The 16,271-nt window shown below is 56.3% G+C and overlaps 1 protein-coding gene across 1 annotated transcript; it reads left to right on the plus strand.

Moving 5' to 3' along the window:
• Positions 1–741: 741 nt before the first annotated feature.
• Positions 742–12,257, plus strand: GDF6 (growth differentiation factor 6). The gene is made up of 2 exons (XM_054191760.1): positions 742–1,130; positions 10,941–12,257. Exons 1-2 carry the CDS (start codon positions 794–796, stop codon positions 11,795–11,797), a joined length of 1,194 nt encoding a protein of 397 aa, XP_054047735.1. The 5' UTR covers positions 742–793; the 3' UTR covers positions 11,798–12,257.
• Positions 12,258–16,271: the final 4,014 nt, after the last annotated feature.

Consider the following 16,271-nt stretch of genomic DNA (forward strand, 5'->3'; position numbering starts at 1 on the left):
GGTAGTTGCATGAAACCATTTGGAGAGCTGGCACAAGTCTTATATTGGGGGGTGTTCCTCTGAAAAGCCAAATGAAAAGGGATGGATAAATCCTCTTGCAGAAGACAGCAGTGGAGCGTTGGAGGACCAGCGCAAGGAGGATCTGTGCCTTGCTTAGCCTCTTTGCTCCTACGCTTTCCCTTCTCTCTCTGATGAGTGGCAGGGCCTGCCCCAAAGCTGCCTGCTACCTGGGCCCTGGTGCATCCCATGGTGAGACTCCCACTTTCTGCCAAATTCTCCTTGAGAGACCCCTGCTTTGGGCCAAGCTCTCGGCAGGCACGTAGTGGTGGGAATAGAGAGAGGCTTAAGCAAGATCATTTGCATTGCCGGAGCCTGCCCACACGCGAACCCACAGCACCCGCAGCACCTAAATGCTCCCATGGGTTGCTCGGTCGGTGACACGCGGCACCCGACGGGTGGCAGCGAGACCTGCAGCATCTCTCCCGTCCCCCGTGTCCACTTCCCGCGTGGAGCCCGCAGCGAGGGGGGAGCAAAGGGACCCCCGAGCACCCGACGGCGGGGTGTCCCGCCCCGCCGCGCACCGCCCCGCGGGGGCGGGCTGGGTGCCCCCACGGGGCGGTCCGCGGCGGGGCGGTACCCACGGGGCGGGGCGGGCTGCTGCGGGCCGAGCCCGCCCGGGTGCAGTCCCCGCTCCGCGCCACGCCGCCGCGCAGTCCCCGCGCCGCTCCGTGGGCCGCCGGAGCCGCACGTCGGGCCGCCCTCCTCTTCCTCCCCACCGCCGCCGCCTCTCGCTATGAATGCACGCCGGGCCCTGCTCTCCGCCGCCTTGCTCGCCAGCCTCCTCTGGGATTTACCTTGCTGCCTCCCGGCTTCCCTCCCCGCCGCCTCGGAGCTCGCCGCCTCCTCCAAGGGCGGACGGGGCCGCAGGGTGCCGCGGTCCCCACGGGAGAACCGCCCACGGCAAGGGGGACACGCCGTGGGCCGGGCGCTGCCGCGGGCGGAACCCCACGAGTACATGCTGTCTCTGTTCAGGACTTACTCCATCGCGGAGAAACTGGGCATCAACGCCAGCTTTTTTCAGTCGTCCAAATCCGCCAACACCATCACTAGTTTTGTAGACAGGGGACGAGGTAAGTTCTGCCCCCCCCTTTCCCCCCCAGCCCCTCACCGTCCCCCCGGGGCTGCGGGCGCCCCTTCCCGCGGCGCTCCGCGGCTGCCGTCCCGCGGAGCCTGGCGCTGGGGAGGCGAGGAAGGCGTTGCATCGGTCACTGGTGTTTCCCCCCGCGCCCCCCCGGTATTGCGGAAAAGCGGATCTTTCGGTAAATTGTGGATCACGTTGTTTTATTTTAAAACAATCTGCCCCGCGGCGCTAAACCCGGACCGTAAATGCTGCGTGCGAGAAACACGCGTGTTCGTCCCCGAATCATCACGGGGTGGTGGGAAACACGCCCCAGCTTTGCAGGCGCACTGTGGGTGTAAAAGCAACCTTGAAAAAAAAAATAAAAAAATCGCTCTTCTAGTTTCTTTCCGCCTGCCGAAGAAAGGATCGCTCTTATCGCTGCGGCTGTAAGGCAAATAGAAAGTTCAAACTGACCGAGGGCAAACATTTGCTGCCTCAGGCTGCTCTCGCCTAGGGTCGCTTTATCGGGGTTACCTGGAAGAGCACCAGCCCCGTTTGAAAGCGCCGGGGCTGGGACGCAGCCGGCTCCGCTTGCGGAGATGGGTGGGGGGGCAGCCTGGAGCCCAGGTAACTCCCGGCCCCGGGGCTCAGCGGGGGGCGGCCCGGACTCGCTTCGGGGCCGCATCCTACCTCCTTCCCGCCCGGTGTGTGCGGGACTGGCCCTCACCCATTGCCGGGCCGGGGGTGGCGGTGGGTCCGCTCCCCCAGGCCCTCGGCTGCCCCGGGGCGGAGAGCCCGGAGTCGGGGAGAGGACGGGGCGGGCGGCGGAGCCCCAGGGCCAGCCAAGCTCTCCCCGGGCGGCACCGGTGCCGCGGGGCTCCCGGGACCCTCTCGCGACCTGCAGCCCCGGCCGGGGCCCTGCTTTGCTTTTCTCTCGTTGTTTTATAGCTCGTACCCCGGGCAGCGGGTGGAGGTTTCTCGGCGATCCAGAGGAAAAGAGAAGTTCCTCTCCCTCAAAATGCCCTCTTTTTTTTTTTTTTTTTTTTTTAATATTACCCTGATTTGTGAGCCATTAACGACAAACTAATTAATGAAGGTTATGCATTCTTTCCTTCTCCCCCTCCCCGATTTGAAGACCCTCCCCTCTCTCCGCGCCCCCCGCGGGACCCTGCCCGTGTACCTGCCGGCGGCTGGCAGCGGCGTCCCGCAGCTGCCGGGAGCCGGGGAAGGTCGCCGACCTCCCCGCTTCCCAGCCCTTCCAGGGCGAAACGCAGCGCCGGGAAAACCTCCCGCTTCCCTGGAGCTACAGGAGCCGCTCGCTCCCTAAACCAAACCCAAACCAACCCTCTCCTCCTCCCGGCACCCACGGCTCAGCCCCCTGCCCCATCGCCTCGGGGGTTCGGGGGGCACTCCCCCGCTGAGGGGCTCCGGGGGGCTCTTCCCCTCCCGCCCCGGTGCCCGTCCCGCCCCTTTGGGCTCGAGTGGGTGCGTGGAAGCGCCCACGGTGGGTGCCCCCCGCGCTCGGCAGCGCCCAGCCGTTTCCGAGGGGAGGGGGGACACCGGGTTTTTGCTTTCCGCCTTCGCCCTACGGGGGTTGTTTTCTTCGTCGCTGTGAAAAAGGGGGGGGGAAGGAGGGCGGGGAGTGGGAGAGGAGTCGCTTTCTAGAAATACGGTTTCAAAAGTTCAGCCCTCAGAAAGGCGCCGGCCCGCTCTCCCCGCTGGAGAGGAAACAAACGGGGTGCTAAGTCTGCCAGCCGCGGGGAAATAGAGCCGCGCTCCAGATCATCTTATTCTTGATAACCAGAAGAAAGACAGTTAATTTAACAAATTTATCTCATCTTGCTGCATGGGAGATTCTACTCCCGGGGAAGTGATTTGCTAACAGAAGTCCTGGTTTGATTAAGGAAAAGCCTCACTTTTCCCCATTGATTTTGATTTGATGTGTCACAGGCTGTGACCTTCTGCTGGACCTTCTGAGGGTTGCTTAGCATCAAGCCACTGATTGGAGTATTTCAACTCAGTGATCTAATTGAGTGTTCATGTCATAACATATCAAATATTGTCTAGTCTCCCATAATGAAGCGGACCAGCCAATGGCACATCACCAAAAAACTTCAAGAGAGCTTCCGTTCCTCTGAAGTGGTAGCTATTTTACTGCCCACCTCCCCGTGGGCTCCTAGCCCAGTTAATTGGCGAGCTGGAGTTGTGCTGATGATGAACAGCTTTTGCTCGGGGAAAGCGGGGAGGGGGGGGGGCGGAATTTCTGTCAATTCATTTGCAGACAATATAGCCGCCCAAATTGACCCAATTAGATGGGCTGCTCTTTACCTAAGCGGCAGCTCCGGGGGAGACGGCGGTGGCCCTCCCTCCTGCCCGCACGGCATCCCTCAGCGCAGCGTTTCGGGGGGACCGGCAGCCAGGAGAGGAGCCCGAAGCAGCTTTTAATCCCGCCGAGAAAGGCCCTTCCCTCACGGCGTGGGGCTGCTGTGGTGTCCGTGGAAGCGTCCCGCGGGAAAGGCAGCTGAGCGGCCGCCTCCTGTCGGCAGCAGCCCCCGGCCGCCCGGCCCCGGAGCCAGCCCGTCCCACCGCCCGCCGCAGCCCAGAGGGGCACAGCGCTTCGGGGCGGACACCAGCAACGGCTCCTCTTCGCCTGCTGTGTCTTTCCTTCCCTCTCGAAGCTAATAAGATCGCTTTCAGGCTAGCTCGAGAGGGAGAAAGCCACACTACTGCTTTATATATATGTATATATATATATTTCCCCCCCCAGCGGTAGAAAAAGGGCGCAGAAAGTGGGGAAAGGGTTTGCGATTCCCCCTTCTCCACCCCCTCCCGCCCCCCACTCGCTCCCCCTTGTTACGGTCGCAAGATCAGACAGGACCTAGCTGAATGTAGGAAAATTACTGTTGGCACATGAAGTAACTCATTAAAACGCAGATGGTGCTCTCGCTGGCCTCAGGACCCCCAGCATTGGAGCTCCACAGTTAGGCAGGACAATTAGGAGCTGCAAGGACTCCACCAGGCAGAGGGGGGAAAAAAATGAGGAAAAAAAAAAAAAAAAGAGAAAAGAGAGAGAGCAGGAGGGAGCTGGAGAAAGGAGCTATAAGCAAGCAAATCCACAGCCAGCAAGAAACGCGGCGCGTCTCGGAACAAACCGAAAACAAAAAAGAAATAGCCGGGGTGCGAGGGAGCGCGATTTTCAAAGGGATCTCCCGTGGGAAGGGAATGCCACAGGGGCCGGCTGCCGTGGGTTCACCTCGCCTTTCCCTTTTGTGTCCGCAGAGCTGCCCGCAGCCGCGGTACCGCGGCCGGGCTCCCGCATACGGAATGCTGAGCTCCGCGCCTAAGGGACGGGAAGACCGAAATGGGTCGAGATCGTCTCCTTTTTCCCTCACCGTCTTCTTTCTGCAGTTTCGTGTTCCCGTCGAAAGGCAGCTGATTCAGATGGGCAGGGGTCCTACCGTCGTTATTTGGCTATTGCCGTTAGGGTCGGGAGGGGGGTGCGGAGAGGGGACAGGAGGAAGGAGGGGGGTCCCGTGTGCTGAAGCTGGAAATGGCCCGGCTGTGCCTGTGGCAGAAGAAAAGAGCGTAAATCCCACTTGAAGTTCATCTAGTGCAACATGTTTATGCAAAACAGCGGGTTTCTGGGTGGACGGAAAGCTGCAATACAGTGTAATCTGTGCAGCGCCTTTGCCCAGGCAGTGTTGTCGTTGGCAGAAGGAAAATGAAATATAAGCAGGGAAGTATTTTAATGGGGAAGGAGGGAATTCACAACTGTTAATTATTTGGTGACCTTGTATTCGATTTGTTTGAGCCCCTTATAAAAACACTAATGCAGACCAGACGGCCGGAGCGCGGCAGCGAGCAGCCGCTTCCCATCCCCGCCGTGCGCCCGCGGAAGGAGTGAGCGGCCCGGCCCGGCGGAGCCTCCGCGCCCGCGGATCCGGCAGCGCGGGGGCCGGTGGCGGCCGGGGAGCGGGCTGCGGCTCCGCGCTGCCTGCGCCTGAGGGATATTTGGTTTTTTGGGGGGTTCCCCCATCCAGCCCCCACCCCCCGCGCTGCCCGGAGGTGCGGAAGGGAGCGGATCGGAGCGCGGGGCTGGGGCGCGGAGCGCAGCGGGCAGTGGCGCGTCCCCGCGGGAGCTGCGGACGCACTGCTCGTCCCTCTCCGTTGAAAATCCGGGATTTCGGAGGGTTTGTTGTTTGTTGGGGTTTTTTTTTAATTTAGTTTTGTTGTTTGCTTTCTTTTTCGAAGGCACGGGGGTTTGCGCAGAGCAGCGCAGCGGGCCGCGGAGGGCGGTGTGGGGAGAGCGGAGCCCGCGAGCGCCGGGGGACGCGGCCCCGCGGCCGCTCCGCGGCACAGGTAGCTCGGCGGGGCGGCGCGCGGCCGCGGAGCCGCTCTGCCAACGGGAAGGAGAAATTAAAGCCTATCAAGCCATTCCGGTGGCTGATTTCGAACACGACCCTGTTTTTTTATTTTTAATTTTTAAATCCAGAAGCCCCCCCTGCGGGGCTTGCTAAGAGGGCCCCGGTTTTTTTTTTTTTTTTTTTTTTTTTTTTTTTTTTTTTTTTCCCTTTTTGAGGACGGTAGGACCGAGCTCTCCGCTTCGGGGCTGCTCAGTTTCCGCCGCCGGCGGGGCGATGCCGTGGCGCAGCTCGGACTGGCCACAACCGGGAACCGAGCGGCCCGCGGGGAGAAAACGCGGCGTAGCCCGGGGCCAGCCCGGCGCTGGGCACAGCAGCCGGGCGCCTCGCCCTCCACATTTTCCTCCTCGCTTCGTAGTCCTATAGGAAAAAAAGCGGCCGATCGGAGAAATGCTCGTTTCTTTGCGATTTCGGGGCAGGCTGGAACTGAGATTGGGCGTCCTGGCGTGCCTGAAGTCTGGTGTCTGAGCGAAAGGGGACGTTTCAGTCCTTGCTAGTTGTGGCCAGATCTGTATGTTGTGTTGCTGTATCACAGCGCTTCCACATATATCGCTCAGAAGTATCCTCCAAAGCGTCCCCTCGCTCCGCTCCTTAGCTCCGAGCGCTGGGAATATTCAGTCCGATTTTCTCAACAAGAATAACCTCGCAGAAATGATTTCTCCTCCCTCGATCGAAGTATTTCGGGTAGCGAAACGGCCGCAAACGGGGAAAGGGAAGGGGACTCTGTTAACTTCTGTTACAGCAGGTAGAACCCCCCCAAGGGAGCCCCTTTCCGCCTCGGCCATCTCCTGGGGCGATGGCGGCGGACGAGGGGGACGGAGACTTGCGGGATGCCCCGGGGGTGTTGCGGCGGTCCCACTGTGTCCGAGGGCCGAGCGTCGCTCGTGGGAACGACGGGCGGCGGGAGGCGGCCGTCGGCAGCGGCGAGCCGGGGAGCGGTGCGAGGGCGGGCAGCCTTCCCGGCGCAGGTAGGGTAAAGCGGTTATCAAAGGTACATCGCAGCCAGGTGCCTCCCCGCTCCAGGGAATATAAAAAAAAAATAATAATAAAAAAAAGGAAACAGCCCTCCATCAGCTCGGTGGGGTTTTGGCAGGATTGGGAGCTCGTCCGAAGAAGGTGTGGTCTTTCCCAGTTACCCGATAGCGAAGCGAACGAAACATTTAAATCTAATCACCCGGTGTAATAAAAAACCGCGGCGAGGCAGGCGCTGGGAGATGCGGAATTGAAACCGGGAGAAATACCACACATGGAGAGTCAGCCCCTTGTTTCCACAGCTCGGGTAATGCTCCGAAAGAAATACCTGTCAGCCTTGCGACTCTGCAGACAACGTGTGGGCAGCCCCTCGCAATTACGAGGGATATATGTTTTAATTTCCAGATTATTGTTGAGCGAGCGCCTGCAAAGGGTCTTTAAACTGCAAATGTGCTTTTGGTTTGCGAGTTTAAATACGGCTTGAAAGAGAATTTGGGAATGGGAAAATTCTTCTTGAATGTGGTTTGGGTATAATTTGCAGTGATGTAAAGTTAAGATCTGAGCCCTGATGAATTGGCTGGGAGCCCAGTACCTGATCTGCCATGAAAAGGGAAACTTTGTGTAGCCTTCGTTAACCCCCGGCTCGCCTCAAAGCCCCGGCTGCCGGCGAGAAAGCGAAGCCGAGGAGCGGGAGAGGGTTCACACAGGGAGTTAAAGGAAACGTCCCGACCCAGTCATTCATTTAACCTCGGAGATGATAAAACCTCCGCCACCGCAAAGCAGAGGAAAGCAGGGCAGGAGGCGTGCGGGGGCTCGGCGCAGCCCCCCCGGCCCGCGCCCCCCCCGGTCCCCGCCCGCCCCGCCGGTGCACAGGGCACTCCGACTGCCCCGGCGTTTTGGGAAGGGCAGAGCGGAGCAGGGCTCCCCACCGTTCACACATGCTTAAATCCCAGACAGATCTGCTCCCTTCCTCTCCCCCGCCTTTCCGCTCCCAATATTTGATCTCCGCTCGAAAAAATAAACCACGGAGAGTCGAAACAATACGCATACTTACTGCGTAACTAACATTAATCGAAATTAACGTTACAAATATAAACCCACTCCTTCAGTGCATTTTCTGCAGTGTGGCTTTCCCCAGCCCGTCTGGATGTGAGGCGACTTTGCTGCTCTCTCCGAATATTTCCGTAACGGGAATAACGATTATGACAACCTCAACTGGCCCGAGAAAAAGGCAGATCTCGAGCTGGCTGTTAGAAACCTCGGGTTTCACCCCAGCCGCTCCTTGTGTTTAAAGGAAAACCGAAGAGGAAGAGACCCCAGGACGCGTGTGCTCCTCACACGGAGGCAGAGGACAGCCAGGGTGCCCCCACGCCATCCCTGCTGCCGCTCTTTGTGTGCTGGGAAGGCGGCAGCTTCGCTGGAACAAAAGGGTCCTCAAACCAGACCCGTCTCTCCCCGGTTTGCGGAGACTCCCGAGGTGCCGCTTTCCCTCCCCGCCTGCCGCTGCTTTTCCCACCCTCTCGACTGCGCTGGGAACGAGCCAGTACTGGTTTAGGATTATGTATTCATCTGGAATTATTAGGTTACAAGAGTGAATAAATAGCGTTTATCTGATGGGATTCAAAGCTGCTTATTTGAAACAACCGTCAGCCCTGCCCCTCTCCGGGAGAGGAGCGGGAGCCGGCAGCTGCATGAACCGGCGGAGTTTTCCAGCGCGGAATCGGTGCTGCCTAAACCCGGCTCGGAGACCCGCTTGCCCGGGGACATATTTCTCTGCCTTTTGGCCGTGTCACCAACCTGTCATGCCACCGAGCCAGCCGGAGCGGCCGCGCAACGCCTTCAACCTCCTCCAAGCTGGAGCTTCGGAGGATGCTGCTGGGGAGTGCGTTGTAGGCGCACGCCCTGAGCAAGCCCCTGACACCCGCAGGACCGGAGCTGGTTCCTCCCCGCTCCGCCGCATGACAGGGCTCTGCAGACCCTTTATAAACCGCTTTATAAACCATGAAGATTCTATGATTCTATGATTCAGCAGCGGGGACCCGCGGGGAATCCACCCCACTTCCCTCCCGTCTAACCCGCACGCCTGGATGTCACCCCCGCGGGGGACGGGTCCCCGCGCCGTAGCCGCCCGCCTGCGTGAGGGTTCCCGGAGGGGCCGCCGTGTCCCCCCAGCCCCTGGAAAGGGCTGCCCTCCCCTCCCCCCTCCCCTGCTCCCGCACCCCGGCAGGGATGCGGGGCCCCCAGGGCGGGGGAACCGGACAGGATTAGCACCGGGAGAGGGGAGGGGGGGGATGTCTGCTCCGGAGGGACAGGGGGCTGGAGGCAGCGCTCCCCCCACTTTCAACCCATCGCGACAGGGACTACCAAACAGGGCGAGCATCTTCCTTTGAAACCAAGCCTGAGTCGTCGTCCCGTCCGTCCCCCTCCGCACAGACAGAGAGATGGCTTAAAAGCAGAGCTGTGCCCAGGCCCGGCTCGGCCCGGCAGGGGAAGGCGCTGATCTGGTTTCCTCGACGGTCGCTGGATCGTTGGAGGCAGCTTGGCGGGGCCAGGAGACTCGTCTGCGCCGTGTCGGATGCTCGGGCATCTGATAGATGCTGGGCGCAGCGAAAGCCAAAGAGGAGAAAGAGGAGGGGAAGGAGGAAGGGGACCCGCGCGTTTTTGCCCGCGGGATGCACATCTCCTGTCTGAAGCCCCCAGTCCTGGCCGGGACCCCCTTGAAGAAGGAACAATGGCCCCAGAGCTCTCCCGAGCTGCCAGACCCTCGTCCCGCTACCCAGGCGCATCTCATCCCCTGGCCACAAATGTGTGAAGGGCGCAAAAACACCCCCAAACCTACAAACGACCCATGGGCCAAATCCTTCTCATTCCTTGCAGTGCTGCCCAGACCGTCCAGCGCTTGTCGGCAGCTCCCGCTGGATTTCACTTTTCAGCTGATCGTCAGAGCAGCTGTTGTCGTCACCTGGGGCTGTGACGACATTTTTCGGCCTCTGTGTGCGTCTTTTTGCAGACTGCCCCCCGGGATGTCCCCGAGAGGGGTGCGCGGCCGGCCGGGCTGCCGCTGGCCCCCGGCTCTGCGCTCCTCGCCGGGGAAGGGGCAGCCTCCCCGCGGGGAAACCGCCGAGCCTGCAGCGGGCGGCGGGGGCAGGGATGCGGCGGGCCTGGCTCCAAATTCTCCGGGATGCCTTGGAAGGACTGACCTATTTTTCGCACCGCTCCCCCCCGGCGCGTAGCTCCAGCTCCGCAGCCGGGGACACGCGTGGGTGCGGGACGGGTGCGCTCCGCCGTGGGCTCCCGTGGCCTGGAGTGGACTCCTTGTCCACGCTCCATCTCCCTCGTGGCGTCCCTGTTGCAGCGACGCAGGGCGACTTTCGAGTATGCTAATCCACACTGATTAACTGCACGTTAATCCGCATTGAGTTTTACATTGCCGTGGCGCCTCTGAAGGTCTTGGTTTGCATAAATCATCCCGTTGTCCCTCCTGCCACCCGGGAGGCTCCCCCAGACCTGTCAGGTAGAGCCGAGGTTGTGAAATACACTGATTAGGAATCGCGATGACCTTTGATATCAATAAATAACAGGGGGCTGTATATTTCTTCAGTCTCCATTTCTACCCCTGGAGCGGGCTGAGCTTGGAAAAGCGGCGAGGGGCTGCTGAACAGAGGCTCCAGTGACACTTTTACTATTGAAATCTACACAAGCTTTACTAGCTTCTGGGGAAACCCAGGGGCTTTGGGAATTTTTGTATTTGCTGGGTTGTAAACATTTTATTGGAAAGCAGCTCAGGGGAATCTGGTTTGCTTTCTGCACTGCACTTCGTACACCAATGTGTCAAAAAAGAAGTCCAGGTTTTTCTCTTGGAGGAGAATATATATATATGTGTATATGTATGTATGTGTGCGTAAGGTACATAAGCAGACGCACAGGCATTGCCAGTCCTACATTGCTGGCGAGGATGATGGGCAGAGGCTGTGCGTGGAGCAAGGGCTGCCTCTGGTGTGGGACAGCAGTCTCCTGTCTGGAGTGGGTCCTTCCATACCTACTCTCCTTTTCCTCTTTTTCCTCCTGCTCTTTTTTCTTCCTCTTCCTCTTCCTCTCCCTCTCCTCTCCTTCTCCCTTCTCCTTTTCTCATTCTCCTTTTCTCATTCTTCTTTTCTCCATCTCCTTCTCCATCTGCCTTCCCTTTCCCTTCCTCTTCCCTTTATCGTTCTCCATCTCCTCTCCCCGCCCTCCCCCCGTCCCAGCTCCCTGTGGAGCCCCCGGTCCCGCTGCGGGGACGGTCCCGGCTGGGGGGTGGGGGTGAGCCGGGCGGGAGCGGCGCTGGCGGGGCAGCCGGCGGCCCTGCCCGCCCTTCCCCTCCTCGGAGACCTCTCGGCAGATCCCCCCCCCCCAAGCGCAACTGACTGTAATTATTTTTTATCTCGCAGACGATCTCTCGCCCGCTCCCTTGAGGCGGCAGCAGTATGTGTTTGATGTATCGACCCTCTCCGAGACGGAGGAGCTGGTGGGGGCCGAGCTGCGGCTTTTCCGCCGCCCCCCCCGCGGCCGCCCGCCGCCCGCCGCCCCGCTGCACATGCAGCTCTTCCCCTGCCTCTCGCCGCGCCCGCTGGACTCCCGCGTCCTGGACCCGCGGGAGGCGCCGGCCGCCGGCTGGGAGGTGTTCGACGTGCGGCAGGGCCTGCGGGAGCAGCGGCCCGGGAAGCGGCTGTGCCTGGAGCTGCGGGCCTGGGCGGACCGCGGGCCGCCGCGCTGGCTGGACCTGCGGAGCCTGGGCTTCGGTCGCCGGCCGCGGCCGCCGCAGGAGCGGGGGCTGCTGGTGGTCTTCACCCGCGCCCGGCGGCGGAGCCTCCTCGGGGAGCTGCGGGCCGAGCTGGGCGCGCCCCCGCCGCCGCCGCCGCCGCCGCCCCGGCGCCAGCGTCGCACCGCCTTCGCCAGCCGGCACGGCAAGCGGCACGGCAAGAAGTCCCGCCTGCGCTGCAGCAAGAAGCCGCTGCACGTCAACTTCAAGGAGCTGGGCTGGGACGACTGGATTATCGCCCCGCTGGAGTACGAGGCCCACCACTGCGAGGGGGTCTGCGACTTCCCGCTGCGCTCCCACCTGGAGCCGACGAACCACGCCATCATCCAGACACTCATGAACTCCATGGACCCCGGCTCCACGCCGCCCAGCTGCTGCGTCCCCACCAAATTGACTCCCATCAGCATCCTCTACATCGACGCGGGCAACAACGTGGTGTACAAGCAGTACGAGGACATGGTGGTGGAGTCTTGCGGCTGCAGGTAGCGGGCGGGATCCCCCCCCTCGACGGCAGCCCGGGCCTGCGCCTGGCGGAGATGCGCCGGCGGCGAGCGGGGACGGTCCGCGCCCGCCCGCAGCGTGGCTGGGGCGAAGGGGACCGGCGGGCGGCAGCGCGGAGCGGCGGGCGGCGGCGGCCCCGGTGCCCGTGTTCCGCGGCAGCGGGGGGCTCGGGGGGCTCGGGCAGCGCCGTGGCGAGCGGGCAGGGCAGGGCAGGCGGCGAGGCCCCCGCCGGGTCCCTTCCCCACTTCCCTTCCCTCCTCCCCTTCCCCCCCACCCCCCCCGGGTTTATCTGGCGATCTGTCCTCCTCCCGCCGAAGGTGAAGTCAATTTACCAAGTACAAAAAGAGTCGGGGGAGGGAGAGGGAGCAGACCGAGCCCTCTCTCTGAAGTTGCTCTGAAAAGGGCTGTTTCATTTCTGCCCTCTCTCTTTCACATTCCTGCAAGATTACCAGCCAGAAATAGCCTACGGCCCCCCACCACCCCACCCCCCCAAAGGAAAAAAAAAAAAAAAAAGAAAGAGAAAAGAAGGAAAAAAAAAAAGAATTACTCGAGATTGTAATTACCAGTTAGGTTTCATTTTAAAACAGCAATGACAAACTGTGAAGAGCGAAGTGTTACAGAAAGCGCAACCTGGGTGGATTGGAAAGGAGATTCCTTCGGATTTCCCGAACGGTGCAAGGATGCCATTGCCAGCATCTCTAGGTCGCTCTAGCTCGGCAGCCCTCGCAACCTGCAGCAGTATTATACGCAAATGTTGTGCTGGAAAAGGCGTTTTGTGTAAGATTTCTGTTCCTTTCCCACCTTTGGTCTCAGCTGTGGCTTCACCTGAGGAAAGAGCACTTCGAAGCATGCCTAGCCCTTTCTTAATGTAACTATTATGTTCGTAGTTCCAGGCTTCGCCCCACTGATTTCTAGAATTGTTGGCTTATCTGGTTCCGCAGAGCTACAAACTGGTGAAAAAAAAAATTAAAAAAAGAGAAGAGAATAATAATATAAAATGCTAATAAAAAGACTCGACCAGGAGCAATAATTTAAAATGCACATTTTGCTTTGGATGCACTGTTGTTCATATAAAAGTTGTAAATATTTGTTTATTTAAACAGACTGAAAAGTGCAAAATGGAGATGAACAACATGCATTTCTTTTTTTAATGTACAAAACATTATATGCACTCGAAATGTTATAATTTCTAATATTTTTTAAAAGTTTATATTTGAGTTGTACAGAATTAAGCATTAATCAAATATTTCATCCTTACTTAACATTATCATTTCCTTAAGATATTATTACAAGATTTAAATTCTGTGCTAATAATGGAGAAAAGAACTTTTTTTTTTTTACTGTCTACCTCACTATAATGCAAGTATTTACAACTCTAAAGTTATCTGAGGTAAATTAATATTCAGAACATTTTTACAATACACCTTTACTGGACGATACTACAACTATTACTGTATTATTAAACATTTTTTTTTCCAAAAAGTCAGCTTGCTTTTATATGTTCTATTATTTGGTTAAGTAATTCTGAGTTCTCAAGTAAACGTTGGCTCCAGTTCTAAAATGCTGCAGAGTTGAGTTGGAGCAAGTGCCACTTTAAGACGTACCTAAAGCCATTCCTCCGATCTGAAGACTTTTTGTACTCTCACAAGATCTTTACTTTCGTCTTTGGTTTATGCCGGTGGCATAAAGCTGCATTGTGTTTTTATGCATTTTATGCGATGATTACTGTAAGTGGGAGAATGCGTTAAGGGACAAAATTCAGGCAAACCTTTGTAAATCTCATCTGTACTGGGCACATTTATATACACTGTATGATGATGATGATGACAAGCAAAAGACAATGAATGTTTTATAAATGATATTTATTTTGATGCAATGGGTAATATATTTATTAAATATTTCCTGGCTATCTCTTAGATAATGAAGAACTATTCAATGAGTAGGTGTTTCACCAAGGGAAGGATTCCCCTCCTCTCTCGCAGCGATGCGTGGGGAGAAGGTGGTGCAGGCAGCGTGGGGGCTGTGAGCCCCACTCTTGGGTCAGGGGTGGGGGGGGGCAGCGGGAGGGGAAAGCCTCATCTTATATGCAGAAGGGCTGAAAGAGCTGCTCACCTTGTGGAATGTGTTTGAAAACAAGGTTCTTTTCATGGAAAGTGGATTTTTTTTTTCCCCATTATCACAAGATCTGATCTCACACGTCTTTCTCTGGCCAACTTTCACCACCCCCACCACCCCCCTCCCCGACTGCTGCTTGAACAAAGGATTGCAGAATCGGGCCCAAGTGTTTGACTAGCAGCCGCTGAGAGACCCATAGAAGAGTCCAGCCTTAGAGCTCGTACAACTTCCAGGGGAGTATTTCTTTTTTAGTGCTTAATAACGTTTCAGGTTCATGACTAAGAGTAGATTCGGAAATAGAAGCTTTAGAAAGAGCTTTAATTTTAAAGCTGGGTTCACTGTTGGCAGCTAGAGGTGTTCTGACTGGTTTGAACTTTGGTTGCTGCTCTGACTGTGCCAGTTCAGTCTTCTGCTGTGGATCAAGCTCCCACTCTCTTTACAGGGGAAAGTAATGGAAAGGTGGTGTCTGAAAAGGCTGGAATATTCTCTCCAAGGAAAAGTAACCAGGATACATAAGATGCTGTCAACTGGGAATGAACACGATGTAAAAACCAGAAATTTTACAAAATTTGCAGATAGCAAAGGCTGAATGAATCATGTCTTTATTTGGATGTCCAGTGAGCAAATGAATTATCGCGTGTACAGGCGATGCGTCAGCTAAAACCATACACTGAGATTTTCAATCCAATTTCCTTTCCGTGTAAAAACCAATATCGCTTCTGTTGCAAGCCCATACCTCGCACACTTGGTAGCAAGCTGTACTGTCACTCAGCTGTCCTTTCTGCTCCGCCTCTGACGTGGCTTTGGGGAGCTTCAGCAGACAAAGTTCTACTGTGGGAGGCCTAAGAAATCTCTCCTCAAAGGAAGTCCTCGAAGAAGCAACGGAGAAGATTTTGCTGTCTTGGATGTACAGTGTAGAGCGGTTTTGTACCTTCTCCTACAGTAGCTGGATTTTTGGTGACACCTTTAACGGCCAGAAGAGGTTTGAAAGCCCTTCGTCCCATATGCCTGGTCTGTGCTTGTTAACCTCCAAAGGAAGTGAGAGGACCTGAAAAAAGGCAAAAAAGAGTCAGAATCTGCAGTATCTGCTTTGGAGACAAACCTTTTGGATCCTACTTACTAAAATAGAGGAAACACCGGCCTTTCTGAGCATATGCTGTAGTTGCTAGAACTAATACACTGCTTGCCCATTTTGGCAAGTCTACTATTCCTAAAGAGGGGATCTCTGCTCATTTCCTTTTTTAGGTCTGCAATATTCTTTTGTGCAAAACTGAGAAGGAGCAGTACAGTGCCGTGGAGAAGTAAAAAGATCCAGCAAAGCTGATCAATGGTCTTTCCTTCATTGCACCTCCCTTCCTCTCTCCCACCCTCCCCCCAAGAACTATCCAGTGAACTGAACAAAAAATACCAGTAATTATTTTTTCAGCTTTTACCACAAATACTGCGAGCCTTTGTTACAGAGAAATCCAAATATGGAAATTCAGCGGGTGCGCGGCTCAGATCTCTTTGTCCTGCCAAAGCAATATGAATTTTCTTTTCCATTTCTCAACTCCCCATGCTCAAAATCATATTTAAAAAGGGGAAATGATTTCTTTTATTATGTTGCTGGCCAGAAGAGGGAGCAGAATCTATGAATTAGTGGGAATAGACACCAGCGGACAGAAGACAGCTGAAGTCGGTCTGGCTGATGGTGTGATACATATCAGCAGATGTTACACAATTCACCCATCGCACTGGCCGTGTTGCTTAAACACAAGAAAACCACTGGCTCATCTTTGAAGTATAGATATGCATCGGAACAATTAAATTCCGAGTATTTGAATGGAAAAAAAAATGCAGGCTTAAGCTTTCACTTTGTAAGGGCTGCACCTCCTTTTTGGACCACAGGCTCCCCCTTACATCGATTTAAGGGAAACGTATATTTTTGTGAATGGTTTTTGTGGGAAAATGCTGGATCCCCTTCCTCATGAAGAGTAGATCCAGTCTTCCTCTTCAATATCTCCACATAGGTGAGAGGTCAGTCTGTTTACTGAAGTGTATAAAATAAACACGTTTATTCTTTACACCTCAATGTTTAATATCGAATATCAACTGAGGGACAGAGCTGATCGCATTGTATGAAACATAGTCCTTCCTAACCTCTTAATCTTTGCTTCAGAAGCACATCTGAAGCTTTGAGGAAGTCGAGTGACTGAACTTCACCTTTGTCAATCATGGAGAGGCTGGGCAGCAGGACAGCAGATTTCAATAACATGTAATTTGTTCTTTCGCGGAGCGGCCATGTGCTATAAAGGAGTATACTCCCCTAGAGCGGGGTCCTCTTGTCAGCGTTCAGCTATATTAT

Source organism: Rissa tridactyla, chromosome 2, assembly GCF_028500815.1.
Source record: "Rissa tridactyla isolate bRisTri1 chromosome 2, bRisTri1.patW.cur.20221130, whole genome shotgun sequence".
In the NCBI taxonomy this organism is placed as follows: domain Eukaryota; kingdom Metazoa; phylum Chordata; class Aves; order Charadriiformes; family Laridae; genus Rissa; species Rissa tridactyla.

Coding starts and splice junctions, on each gene's coding strand:
- GDF6 (XM_054191760.1), top strand. CDS start 794: ATGAATGCACGCCGGGCCCTGCTCTCCGCCGCCTTGCTCGCCAGCCTC. Junction 1,131..10,940: donor TTTTGTAGACAGGGGACGAG/GTAAGTTCTGCC, acceptor TTTATCTCGCAG/ACGATCTCTCGCCCGCTCCC.